Genomic DNA, 13,437 nt, shown 5'->3' on the forward strand with positions numbered 1-13,437 from the left:
GGTTCTTTAATGTGCACCTAAATGTAAGTACATGGGTGTTTTCGCATTTTGCCCCTATCGAAATGCGGCCGCGGTGGCTGGGATTCGATCCTGCGACCTCGTGCTTAGCAGCCCAACACCACAGCCACTCAGCAACTACGGCGGGTCAGTGTATAACCAACATTTACAATGGGGCCTGGTGAGAGGCCCCATTTCATAAAGTGAAGCTTTCTTTGCCCCCCTTGACCCATTTGCCGGTGCTTTCTGCTCTCTTGCCATACATACTACTCGGGTCACTGGGTATTTGCAAATGAACATGTGCTGCTCGATATATGCTTTAGTTGGGTATACGTCGCAGGGTAGGTGCCCGATTAGTCAATCAGAACAGGAGGCAAAAAGTCAGTTGGCAACAGACACAGCCAAGTGTGGAGAAAGAAATGAACAAAATTGATGACTATTTTTTACTCTGTCGCTGGTTCATAACATGTACCAAGAAAACGACTTCTTGAAGGGCCACTTAGTAAACCTGGCTTGAATTTAAGTACTGGTGTATCACTGGCCTTGGGGCTTTGGCATTGGGTTTTAGTGAAAGGGACACATTTGATGCTATGTGTGATTTCATTCAAGTAACAAAACATATAACACTAATTTTTTACCTTTCCTACTATTTCTAAATGCACTTTTTCTAAATTTTTTCTATTCTAAATTGCTCAATGAATATTTTTTTATAGAATCCTCCATTCATCTGGGCTTACTTCTCAGTTGCCTACTACTCTATTATTTGCACTTATACCTTTTCAAGTTATTTTGCTGAAGGAATTAACCGAGCCCAACCACCCTATTCTTGGCTCAATCCCCTTACATACCATGTTTTGAAAGTTCATCAATACCATCAAAGTGGGACAAAAGCGATCACTGAAGGGGTGTTGAAGTACAAAAAAGAGAAATAGAAGTGAAGTAACAACATTTCAGTAAACATCAAATAAAGCTTCGGTTATAGCCAATACACACATATGCATGGGATCTGTCAATGAAGATTTCCAGGTTGTTAAATTTGTACTAGATATTTCAAACTGCCATGGTATAGCTGTGTAAACATGACATGTATAACGCCAAACTTAAATGTGAGGTCACACTTCCCCTCTAAATAAGCTTATAATGTGAACAATTATAAGGTAAACGCATGCATTCCACATTGCACTTCACTTACAGGAGGCGTCGTGGTCGGAGGACTACTTGGCATCGCAATCTCCCTCCTGCTGTCGGCATTTGCCACGGCGGTCTCAACTTCACCGTGTATCTGGAGTATGTGCACTGTGAGGTCACTCTTCGAGGCAAAGTGTTTCTGGCACACGGGACAGATATGCGGCCTTTCACTTGTGTGCACCAGGGCATGCCTGGCCAGAGCACAGTTCCCTACAAAGGCGGCCGGGCACAGGTGGCACTTGTATGGCGTCTCAACATTTTGCCGATTAACAACCTTGTGCCAGTTCAGGTGCTGCTGCAGGGCCTTCGTCTGCCTGAAGGCCTTGCCGCACTCGGGGCAGTGGCACAGGTTCACTCCAGTTGCGTGCAGCTGCTTGTGCCTCTCCAGCGATGTCCTCCTGCAGAATTTGGACGGGCACAATGGGCACGCATACTGCATCTCACTCGTGTGGACACGCAGGTGCCTGGTGACACCGATCTTCAGCGCAAACTTCAGGCCACAAATGGGACAGGTGTACTTCTTCTCGCCGGTGTGCAAGACCAGGTGATGCTTCAGAGATTGCCTGCTCGTAAAGTCCCGCCCGCATGTGCTACACTCGTGACTCCTGCCAGGTTCCTTCACTGGGGATCCGACATGAGATATTCTGCACATTCAACAAGAAAGAGAACCACAAGCTTGCTTGAGTGACTGTTGCACCACCACATTACCGACTTACACGCTATAAAATGAACAACAGGACGAAGCTATAGAAAGAGCCTAAATGCAGCAGTTGTGTAGAAGACTGGACACTTGCCTTTCAGTTGTGGTAGTGTCACTGCAACTGAGCCAACAGATGGAGAAAGGCAAGGTAGAGCTAGATCAAAAGTATAGGGCCTGAAAGGAGGTCCTATGGCTAAAGGGTGTGTCGTGAGCTAAAGAGATGGGTAGGTGACCCGTCAGGCCAGCAAACAGAACCAACTGATTTATTCGCAAGGGCATGCGGTGCGAGGAGCTCCAGCATAGTGCAGAAGTGCACCCAAGTGTAGATGAAAGACGAAAGAGATGATGGTGCCACTAGAAGAAGACTATATTAGTGATTTAGTGATCCAGAATGACAGCTCCAAAGCGACTGTTGCACCACAGCATGACTGAATGTGGCAATGTGCAGAGAATGTATGGCAAGATGTTGGAAGTATGTTGTATGAGTTGCCAAATAAGGACAGAAAAAGCTATGAATGGCATTACTGTCATTATTGCACAAGCGCACTAGCTAATATACATTAACGATCTAGCACAAAGAAAGACTCAAGCAAGAGAGAACCAAGCAGGACAGGGGCAGCTCTACTGGGGCCTTTGAAAAAGTCTAAAACAAATTGCAGAGCCAGGTTCGTATTACTTGGTTTCCAAAGCAGCCTGAGAATTTTTCAGCAGCACTGAGAGATATAGCTGCCAACCTGTGCACTTTAGAATTCGTAAAGATACCACAGACACAACGACTGCAAGGGGGAGAAGGTTTTGTAAAGTTGGCCTTGAGCACACGCATCTTGTGGGATACAAATGCACTTCATTAATGCTGATCTACCTTTACACGGAGCCTACAAGCACCAGCAAACTTGGAACAGCACAGAATTGACACGCAGCACATTGTTTTCAGATCACACTCTCCTTCAGTGACTTCGAAGTTATTTTAGTATGCTTCAGGAATCTGCCTGAATAAACTTGTTCAAAGCGAATATTCTCTGGTATATGGTGCCTTACACTGCCACAAGAAGGCAGCGTGGGTGCAACCAAATTTCTTTATTGCATGCATTATTTTGTAATCGTGCGCTGCACCCCATCTAATAATACATTTAAAACTTTTTAGCAAGCAGAATTTATTTTTCGTAAAGCTTCACACAACATTTGTAAAATTATAGAATAAATCCGAGTTCTAGTGCCAGTTTTCATCAACAACACTAATCACCCTCTCTCTCCTCCACTGTCATTTGCCCCTTTTCCTGCATTTGGTTACCCATGTTTTTATGTGTCAGATGCCGTGGCCACTAGCACTCCAGATTAGATGGTAAGTTGAAAAGCCCTGTTCACCTATCCATTCTCTTGAATGAGTTCCTCGGTGATAATAATTACAGCTAGGTGGCCAACTCAAAGTAATAGTTGCAAATGCAATAAACGTCTTCTACGTCTGTGTGTGTAATCCTCCATTGTTTCATCACACGCAAAGCAAACCATGGTTGTTCAGCAGGCATACAGCAGCCACAATGTGCGAAATGCTGAGCCATATATGCCCTTCAGGTGCCATGTCCACATTTGTGGACACAATTCGTTTTTGCTGGTTCTGTCAAGTGCTGGCCAAGAATAAGCAGTAGACATTGAGCTTCAGGTGAATTGATCTGCCTGCATGCTCAAAGAGCCTTCATTTCACCTTCAACTTCCTCCATACTGATACAGACGACCACTACCATGTTTCGTGGGACGTTCAATGTGCCGCATGACCGCAGCAATATAGAAAGAAACAAATATTTTCCTTGCTCATAATGCGTGCAGTCAATTCTGAGATCATACTTGTGCTTCAAGCATGTGATTGAATTTTTATGCAAAGCTGGAGGCATTATTGGCTGCGTAAAATAATCAGTTACTTTCTAGTTATGACGACTCATCAAAAAATTCACAAACCATCATCCTACCACCTTGTCTTTATAACAGTGAGTAGTCAATAAAGGTCAAGTGGCTTCAAATGAGGTTGCGTAATTTTGATACATTTATAGACAGTACTTTACAATTTACACTTGAAGGCAATATAGCACTAGGGGCACGTCTTTATGTCTACTACCTAAACCTAAGAACATGAACATTATTGCAATCTGCCTCCTTCTGAATGTGACTGTAAATTTGTGAATCAACCTGTGATCTTGCCTTCAGCAGCAGAATGCCATAGCGAGCACCACGGTGGGTAATTTCCCTTACTGGAAGCAATAGGAATATATCGAGATTCCCTTCAATTATGTTTGTGTAAACTCAACGGTGCTCACCCTGGAGCTGTGTTGTTTGAAGTTTCAGTTCTGCGTTTCCGTGGGGTTACCACGATGATCCTTGGCTGCAGGGCTGCGTGCTCAGATGGTTCTTTTTTTTCGACGCCTAAATGGCCCTATAAAACAGCATGCACACTTTTTTGGGGGGGGGAAAAACAGTGTGACCACAATGTATGCCACAGAACGATAGAAAAGAAGGGCTTGCATTATTATGTTTGCACTCAGCCATTCAAAAATTTTATTTTCTTGCCACAGAAGAAAGTTTTGCAAACAGATTGATTGCTTCTTCTCTCGTCATTGCCTTTAGAGTGTTTGGTCAAGAAATAGATATGTAAGGCTTCCCTAATCAGTCAGCCTGCTACACATCCAAATGTACGCAGACAAGTTGCTGTAATACCTTTCGTGTACTCTAATTCTCACAGGTTAAAGAAAGTTGTTAAGCATTACGGCACTGACGTTTTTTCTCAGGGTAGGAAACTTCATGGTATATGCGCTGCAATCAATAAAAGATCAAGGATTGGCAAAGACAGAGTGCCAACAGTTGTTCTGTAAAACATTTAAGCAAGTACACTTAATGTTCCTCTGGAACAGTTTACAGGATTACTGCGATGTGTGCTGTAGCATGTACACTGGGCAGACCAGCTGGTGTGTCAATGTTCAGTTATGTGAACATGCTAATTCCTTAAAAGGAGCTGTGTCTTCACACTTTGCCAGCCATTGCCGTGATTGCAGGTGCGTGCTTTCTTTTGCAGATACCTCGGTCATTATGAAGCACCGTGACATGTGTGTTAGTCAGACTTTATCAAACGACGAGCTTGCTCTTCTTAATTGTTCATGATTGTGTGACGAGTATCATACATGTGACCCACATCCTTTCACTTTCAATGATTATATAGCCTTTTGCTTCCAAATGAAAATTTCGGTTGTTAGACCAGAGTTTGTCCCATCCTCTCTCTGTTGTCTTTGTCAGTTTGGGCTGCTCAAAAGTGTAGTGTTGCATAACAATATTTTTCTTTCCTGCAAGTATTTATTTGTCCAAATGAAGTCTGCGTGGTAATTTCCAGCCAAAAGACACGTGCAAGTGAAAAAGCAAAGCACCTACTGATATTGCTAAGCGGAAAGCAGCAGGCACAGTGCGTCTAAGAAAAGAAATGAACAGAGAATGACGACTATTTTTCTTCTGCGACAACAGCAGATCTCACAGGATGGAAATTCTTCTGATTGACACAGAACTACGAAATATGCTACTAAGACACCTAGGAATCCAGGGAAAACACGGGGAATGCGGGAGATGGAAATTCAAGACAATGAGCAAGACGAGAACAAGGCGAAAGCAGGAGTCTTGAATTTCCATCTCCCGCATTCCCAGTGTTTTCCCTAGGCTCCTGCTTTCACCTTGTTCTCGTTAAGACACCTAGGGTTATTTATATCAATGGGTGCCAGCTTCATATTTTTCAAAGAATAAAAATGAAGTGTTCACCAACATACATATAGATATTCTGGCAAGGTGCTAAACGTGCAAGCATACTCAATGCAATGCTGGGTTTGGACAATCCAAAACTGGGCGGACGCTGTACTGGGAGAGTCTGTATTATTTTTCACCATCTCTGGTATCTATAAAAAGCACACTAAGTGTTCATGCATCTAAGCATAAGCATTTTTTTTATTTCAGCATCATCAGAATCTGGCCAGTGTCATCGGGGCTTAACAAGTCAATTGCGTCATGACTGGCAGTCATCTGATTTGTCCCAAAACAAGACACAAAAGGACACTCTCACTCACTCTCCAAGTTACAGTAAAAGGTCCCTCTGACACCTTTTATGAAAGGTATGCAATGTGTCTTGCTTTAAAGGCCATCTTTTCACAAATATTTTCCAGTGAATAGTTTTTCAATGTGGTTTGTATTAGCAGAGATATTAGCAATCAAATTCTGCTGCTAAAACAATCTCATAGCTGTCGCCTCCATTCTGTTGTTCCTACTGCACTTAAAGCTCTGTTCAACTTTGTTTGATTAATTTATAATCTTGTCTCTGGCAATTTAAGTTTTAAATTTTAAATTAAGTTCGACGCCTGAAAAGCACACTTATTCTGCTTTCCTTTCATGCATTCGATAACATCTTGAGTACAGCAGTCCCTTCAGAAAATAAATAAGTAAATAAATAAATAAATAAATTAATTAATTAATAAATAAACCTTGTGTAACCTACAAAAACCAGTCACTTTATCACACTAACACTTTCCCACTTTTTCAACCCAGTTTCACGGTCACACTAACAGAGAATAACAAATTTTGTTTGGGCAGAAATTCAATCAATCGGAATTCATTATGCCGCACTGCATTTCTTGTTTAACAGAATAGGCAGCAGTCATACGAATGTTTCAGCTAGAGTAATTTTCATTGTCCTGTCACAGGGCAATGAAAATTTGACTCCTTTGACTCGCACTGATACTCACCAAAACTAGTGACTATTGTCGAAAAAAGTCATGACAGTTTCTTGCGCAGCTTATTTAGCCACCCGTCTGGATCGGCCTGAAGCAAAGGATGAAGGAAACTCACATGCTGTAGCCGTTGTACCACATTTTGAAAACTTCCAGTTATACTATGCAAACATAACTACAATGATTCCCCCTTTTTGAAATGCAAGGTCACAATTCCCCTTTAATTTGTACTGCAGTGAGAAGAGTAAAAAAATTACCAATACCACACTGGGCTTCACTTACAGGAGGCAGCGTCGTCGGAGAGCCACCTGGCGTCGTCATGTCCACCCCGCTGTCTGCACTTGCCACTGTGGTGGTCTCAACTCCATTGTGCAACCGGCGCATGTGCAATCCGAGGCTTTGACGCCAGGCATAGCCTTTGTCGCACACAGGACACTTGTGTGGCTTTTCACCCATGTGTATTAGCACGTGACTGTCCAGATTAGGTTTCTTTGTGAATCTGGCCGGGCACAGGTGGCACGGGTACGGCTTCTCCACCTTGTGCCACCTCAAGTGCCTCTGCAGCGTCTTCGTCCGCGTGAAGGATTTGCCACACTCGAGGCAGTGGCACATGTCCGCTCCCCTCACGTGTAGTTGCTGGTGTCTGTCCAAAGACTCCTTTCTGCAGAATTTGGACGGGCACAGCTTGCACGCATACGGCATCGCACCCGTGTGGATGCGCCGGTGCTTAAGGAGAGGGAACTTCTGAAAAAACTTCAGCCCACAGACGTCACAGGCGTACGGCTTGTCACCCTTGTGCACGACCAGATGATTTGTTACAGACTTCTTGGTCGAAAAGCGCTGCCTGCACACACCACACTCGTAGCAGCAGTCGGCACTCGTTCCGGGATTTTTCAGTGTAGCTTCTGTAGTGCCTTCGCAGATTCTGGACATCCAAAAAGGAGAAAACTAAGAACTTACTAGAGTGCTAATTGCATCGTGCTGGTAGAGACTTAGAGAGACACTACGAACAACAATAGGAACAACTCATAAAGAGGACATAACTGCAGCAACTATCTAACAAACAGGACACTTGCCTTTCAGCTATGGTAGTGTCATTGGAACTGAGAAAGGACATGAAGAAAACTAAAGTCAAGCTAGACCAAAAATTAGCTATACTTAGGTGGTTCAGTCATCCACAATGACAGCTTTAAAGCCACTTACAGTCAAGGTGTTGAACCAAAACCCAAACAGAAAACTATACCCCAACCAGAATTCTACCTGGAACTGAACTCAATCTACTATTCTTGGAATGAGCCTGAATTGAAACCAGAAGAGAGAGAGAGAGAGAATTATGACTCGTTCGGTACAAAACAGTTCAAGCATGTAGGATGCAAATGCATGCTCAATAGGTAAGCGGTTCTTAAAAATAATGACTCCTTCAGCCGGTGCACTCCACAAGCAGAATGTTATGACTAAAACAGTTGCACTATACACAGATACGAGAATGGCGACACATGATAGGTGTATGCTGGTGTCCCTTTGGCCACCTAGACGGAGATACTTTCACTTCATAACTCGGTGATGCCAGTCGTGTTCTGCGGTTGAAACATCTGTTTAAGAGCCGCTGCATAATCACCGTTTCTGTTGAAGCTCCCAGTTCACCTGTTCAGCAAGTTCACTATTATTACCTAGGTAAACCGAAAAATGCACAGGCCAGGAGACACAAAGACCAGGACAGACAGTGCCCTCGTGAAGGAAAAATTAGAAAAACAACTAGTTCATCAGCAAGGTCTTTTTGTAACAATAGCATTAAGATCATTCATGATAACATCAATATCCTATTCTAAGTGCTCAGTATAACAGCTGTAAACAGCACTAGAAAAGCACTTTTGTTACATGCCATGGTTCAATGCACATTTGGTGCCTCCAAGCAGAGTACAGTGCACTTTAATTTTTACAAATCACTCCTAGTATGCAATATGCACGGTTTAGACTTTACTGTCCATGCTTATTCAGTGCAAGATTCTGCACCACATGCAGTTGCATAAGAAAGGTCATCGCGATGTTTTGAACAAACTGTTCTTTTACATAGTCAAGAAGCAGCAATGACTCACTTGCATTATTAAAATAATAATAATAATAATAATAATAATAATAATAATAATAATAATAAAAGAAACTAGCAAAATGTCACTTTCTGGCATCTATTTTTGCTGCACACTAGAAGTTCCGAACTGTGATTTATGTCATACAAGTGAATCCGTGATGCATTATATGCCACAGTTCGCTCACCACCAGTCCACTAGCAACTGCTTAAAGCAAAAGAAAAATTAACTAACTATGCTGCTGTCAAGACACGAAATTTAAGCCCCCAGCCCATGCAGGCACAGGCATTCTCACCCATTAACTCTGTCTTTGATATGATATTTCTGCATACCTGCGCAATGCATTCGTAAACTGCATCTTGTAGAGAAAAACATCTTTACTCGTGCTTATCTAAGTGCTATGGCTGCACTCCGACAGCTCATTTTCGACAAAAGCCATAGCTAAAAACACAGCGATGGTGGCAACGTAAAAATTTTATCTAAGCAGTGCAGATTGTGCTTCAAACAATTGTTCGAATGAGGAAAAAAGAAAAGAAAGGACCCAGCACAACCACTGCTCGCGTTGTCGGCATCTCAACGCTCGGATCTACGCTGAATTCTCAAGGCTTACGAACTATAGAGAAGGATTAATGTTGAACACAGGTTTGTTAATGTTCACCTTAACCAATGTACGAGCGCTTTTGCATTTTGCCTTTGCATAAATGCGATCACTGTGGCCGGGACCAGACCCATAACCACAAGCTCAGCAGCGCAACGCTACAGCCACTGAGATACTGCGGCACGTGACTGAGAGTCGACCATATGACCTCACGCCCTGTAGCAGAATGCCACAGCCGTTGAGGTGACCAGGTATTTTGCTTAATTAGAAGTGCATATTAAAATTTCCTTTGGTCCTTCCTTCTCCTTACACATGACACTAGCCGAGACAGGTGGTTGGCCAAAATAATTAAAAGCATTACATCAACAAGAACCCTCGATCCTGTTTCAGTGGACACAGAAGAGCTAACCCTTTTTCGCTATCCATGATGGCTATGCTTCCCGAAGTTTCAGTGCCGCTTGCAGCAGTGGTTACGGAGACAATCCTTGGCAGCAGGGCTGCTGGCTCCAATGGTTCTTTTCCGTCCATGTCTAAGGACCCTACAAAACAGCATGCACATCTTTATTTTTGCAATGCAGTGCAACCACAACATGTTACAATGTGCAAGCTTTACTTTCCATGGTCCTAAATATTTTATATACCTTCTAATATATAGTTTGGGGTAACAATAATCTTTCTTTGTATGCATTTCTTTGCTCAAATGATGTTTGTATGGCACTTTCCAGTTAGGACCAATATGCACAATAAAGCACCCACTGATGGTCCAGAGAAAAAAGCAGTGGGCCCAGTGTGTCAAAGAAACGTGCGTGAGAGCGACTGCTATTGCTGTTCGCTGAAGTAGCACTCCTCAAGAGGTATCAATTTTTCTATCAACACAGAACTATGAAACACCTTGCTACAGATAACCCAAACTAATTATTTTCGAAAATTCCAGCAGAGAAAGAGCAGGATCTATAAATATGCACACATATAAAGCACCCACTAGCAACTGTATTTCTATTGCACAAACCGCAAACACCCAAGGCAAGTGTGTACACGCAGCAAGAAAAACAGGCAATGAACAAATCGCATGTACAAACCAAGAAAACGATGAGGCTAAGAACCTGCCACATGAGATAGTGTAAAGAAACAAGTGACATTAGTACACAGATAGCTGACACACCCATATGCGTGCCAGGTAGCAAACCAGTCACGTGTTCAACTTGTTCATGTATGTGTGCACATATCTGCTTAAAAAAAAAAAAAAAGAACAGCCCAACAAAGGGTGTCGCACTCAAATTAATGATGAGGTCTTCTTGCATCCATGACATGCCTTGTTAATGCATTCATTTGTTCAGTGCTTACGAGTGCTAAACAAGTTCAAGTGCTAACAAGGTGATCGTCACCTCCAACCAGTAATGCCAAGCTCCTGTGTAGAGCTTTTTCTAGAATAACCCCTAAAAATGCCTAGTTTGCCAGACAAATGCCTAGATTTATATATTTCTAATTATTGTTCACCACAAGGCAGTCTGCTGCACTATGGCACGCTTAATAACAGAGGTAACAAAGCATGAAAAACAAGGGGCCCGAAACACACAGTATGGGCTAATCATTTAGAACTTATCTCATGCTGCAAAAGACATTAAATATCAGCTCAAACTTGTCCAACTTTCTTTTCAATGGTTCAGTCCTTACATTCTTCAAGGGGCAGCCACATATTATTACCGTTAGTTTTTCTGAGAAGGCACATATCATTATTTGGAATCATGCTTTCATATCAAAACCCATGAAAAGGACTAACCTACACTCTATTTAAAATACCTAGTGCTGCAATTGGGAAACAGTGGACATGCGTAAATTCAACCCCGATGGCACCAACGAAATTTGTCCAATTAAACAAGAAACAATAACATCAAAACGCACTGCCTGATTAACTTGGAAGTATTTCCCCAATTCTAACACCTCTGCAAATTAAATGCGCACCGCTTATTTGATGAGTTCGAAGTACACTGCTAATGTAGAAAGAACATTAGAGCTCGTATATCAAGTAGGAATTGAACATGCACCCAACATTTTAGCAAGATGTATCATGGCTGCAATTTTGGCATTAAGAAAAAGATGAAGTTGGAAAAATTTACCCTCACAAGGACGAACTTGATCTACTTAACGTCCATTGTCATTCCTTTGAAGCAGTACTTCATCAATGTCTTATGGAGAACCACATTTTAACCTCCGTAAGATCCATGGCACATTTGATATTCTGCATTTATTTCCGTATTCATTTGTTTACTTATTTGCCAAAATACCTGAGGGAGTTGGGCAACATGTACAGATAACATGTAACAGGAACCACAGCAATAATGCATGAGCGTAAAACATTCCAACATAATACATTCAATGCATAAGTCAAAAATACATTCCAAAACATACATTCAAGTCCAGCACTAAGTATGTAACGAAATATAAGCATATTGTAGTATGTACTCATCAAGTGCAATTTTATAACATAGAGCTGGTTTACAGGTGTGATGGAGGTGAGCTAAGCGTTCACAGCAATGTTGAAGCATGATTTCCTGTGTCCAACTTTACCGGAAAGGTTTCTCACAAGCGCTTCATGTCGAAGGACATGTACACTCTCCGATCTGGATCAAACCTGCACAAATACTTTCGCCCTTCAAGCATCACGAAAGCACAGCTAGTCCTGCATTATTACATCGACGGCGTGGAGCAAGTCAAGAAAGAAAGAAAGAAAAAGATGTGCTTATGCAAAAAAAAAAGGCGTCTGTGTCAAACTTTCTTTTTCTTTTTTTTGCCTGCATTATCTCAACACATTGTAAGTGCCTCTAAGGCAAAATGTGTTCTGATACAGTAATTTTCTACTTAAACAATCCTTAGCATCGGCTTTTTTTTTTTTTCCAGGTAATGAAATAACTGCACGTGGCTTAAATGAAGGCAAGTATGAACACCCTGATGGTAATATAATCCTTCCAAATAAAAGTCGTCGAGTTAGCAAGAGGTTATGTTTACTGTCAGGAGGCTGCATCGAGTGTGGGTATTTATTGATCTCCATGTGCGTTCTGCTGCATTTATATTCCGCACCTTCAATGCCGGAAGGCTGGAACTGAGTTATTCTCGCTCCGTTTACTGTGTTTGTTTCTATGATTATGTACGTGTCAACACAAAATGAACAGGTCATTCAAGCTATTTTTTCTCTGTTATCCGGCACGTTAATTATGTATAAAGCTGTGCTGTTCTTCCAGTGCACAGCAGTGTGAAAAAAACTAAGCGGTTTAACGTCCAGGCAGATTTAGCAACGGCAACTCTATTATTTGCAGATTGAGTAAGTCAGAGCAAATGTGAAATGACAGCAATGAGTTCGAATACACGTCTACTTATATGCTTTCTGTAATTTTTTTATTGCTCGTTTCTGAAGGGTCAAAACAGTATGTCTCTTCTTGTTTTCGCGAAAAGGTAGGCCCCTGGAATTGACAGGGCCTGCTTACACGTGAAGACTTTTATTTTGTATTTTTACAACTATTTGAAAGAATCAGTTACAGCCATCCCCCTTCCACCCTCCCGTTGCTAACACAACCAAACATAATCCTTTTGGACCGTTTCGACTTCTGTGATACTACTGTACAGACCACTGCGTGTTTTCATTGAGCATCCGTGGCACTTGTTGCCTCGATAAAGACAAGTCGCGTTGTTGAAAGGCTGGCTCGATGGAAATTCCTTCTTCAACCCCTGTTGATCTTTTTCATGTGAACGAGCTGAATAAAGAAGCGGCCACGGGCGACGCGCGCGGTGCGCAGCTAGAGAAGCGATAAAGAGATAAGCGGTGGGGACGGCCGTGACCACCCGTGTGAGTTCGCCTTGCTCCGGTAAAGGAAAGACTGGCGTCGGCGCAGAAACGACGAGAGGTTGTCTGTGGACACACGGACACTCTCACCCGCGCGCTAGAGCGTGCGAGAGGTTTTTACAAAACTGTGCGCCAAATTAGAGAACAAGCACTTACTAATGGCAAATTTCGGTCAAGGGTGCCGCCATTTCCCAATCGGCTAGCTTGGCCGCAAAGCACACTCGCTTTGGCTAGTACAGAGACACTTCAGGCATAGAGAAAGAAATTTCTTTCTCTATGAT

General features: G+C 42.5%; 1 protein-coding gene across 1 annotated transcript in view; it reads right to left on the reverse strand.

Annotated features, from left to right (window-relative positions):
- Positions 1 to 13,400, reverse strand: part of LOC126538992 (uncharacterized) — a 104,760-nt gene extending 91,360 nt beyond the window's left edge. The window contains exons 1-5 of the mRNA XM_072285232.1: positions 13,313 to 13,400; positions 9,728 to 9,857; positions 6,916 to 7,558; positions 4,195 to 4,310; positions 1,190 to 1,829 (exon numbers count right to left, since the gene is read on the reverse strand). Of these exons, the coding sequence (XP_072141333.1) occupies positions 1,190 to 1,829; positions 4,195 to 4,310; positions 6,916 to 7,558; positions 9,728 to 9,846 (1,518 nt within the window). The 5' untranslated portion in view covers positions 9,847 to 9,857; positions 13,313 to 13,400. The remainder of the gene's footprint in view (positions 1 to 1,189; positions 1,830 to 4,194; positions 4,311 to 6,915; positions 7,559 to 9,727; positions 9,858 to 13,312) is intronic.
- Between the last annotated feature and the right edge of the window lie 37 nt (positions 13,401 to 13,437).

This window comes from Dermacentor andersoni, chromosome 11 (assembly GCF_023375885.2).
Source record: "Dermacentor andersoni chromosome 11, qqDerAnde1_hic_scaffold, whole genome shotgun sequence".
Lineage (NCBI taxonomy): Eukaryota > Metazoa > Arthropoda > Arachnida > Ixodida > Ixodidae > Dermacentor > Dermacentor andersoni.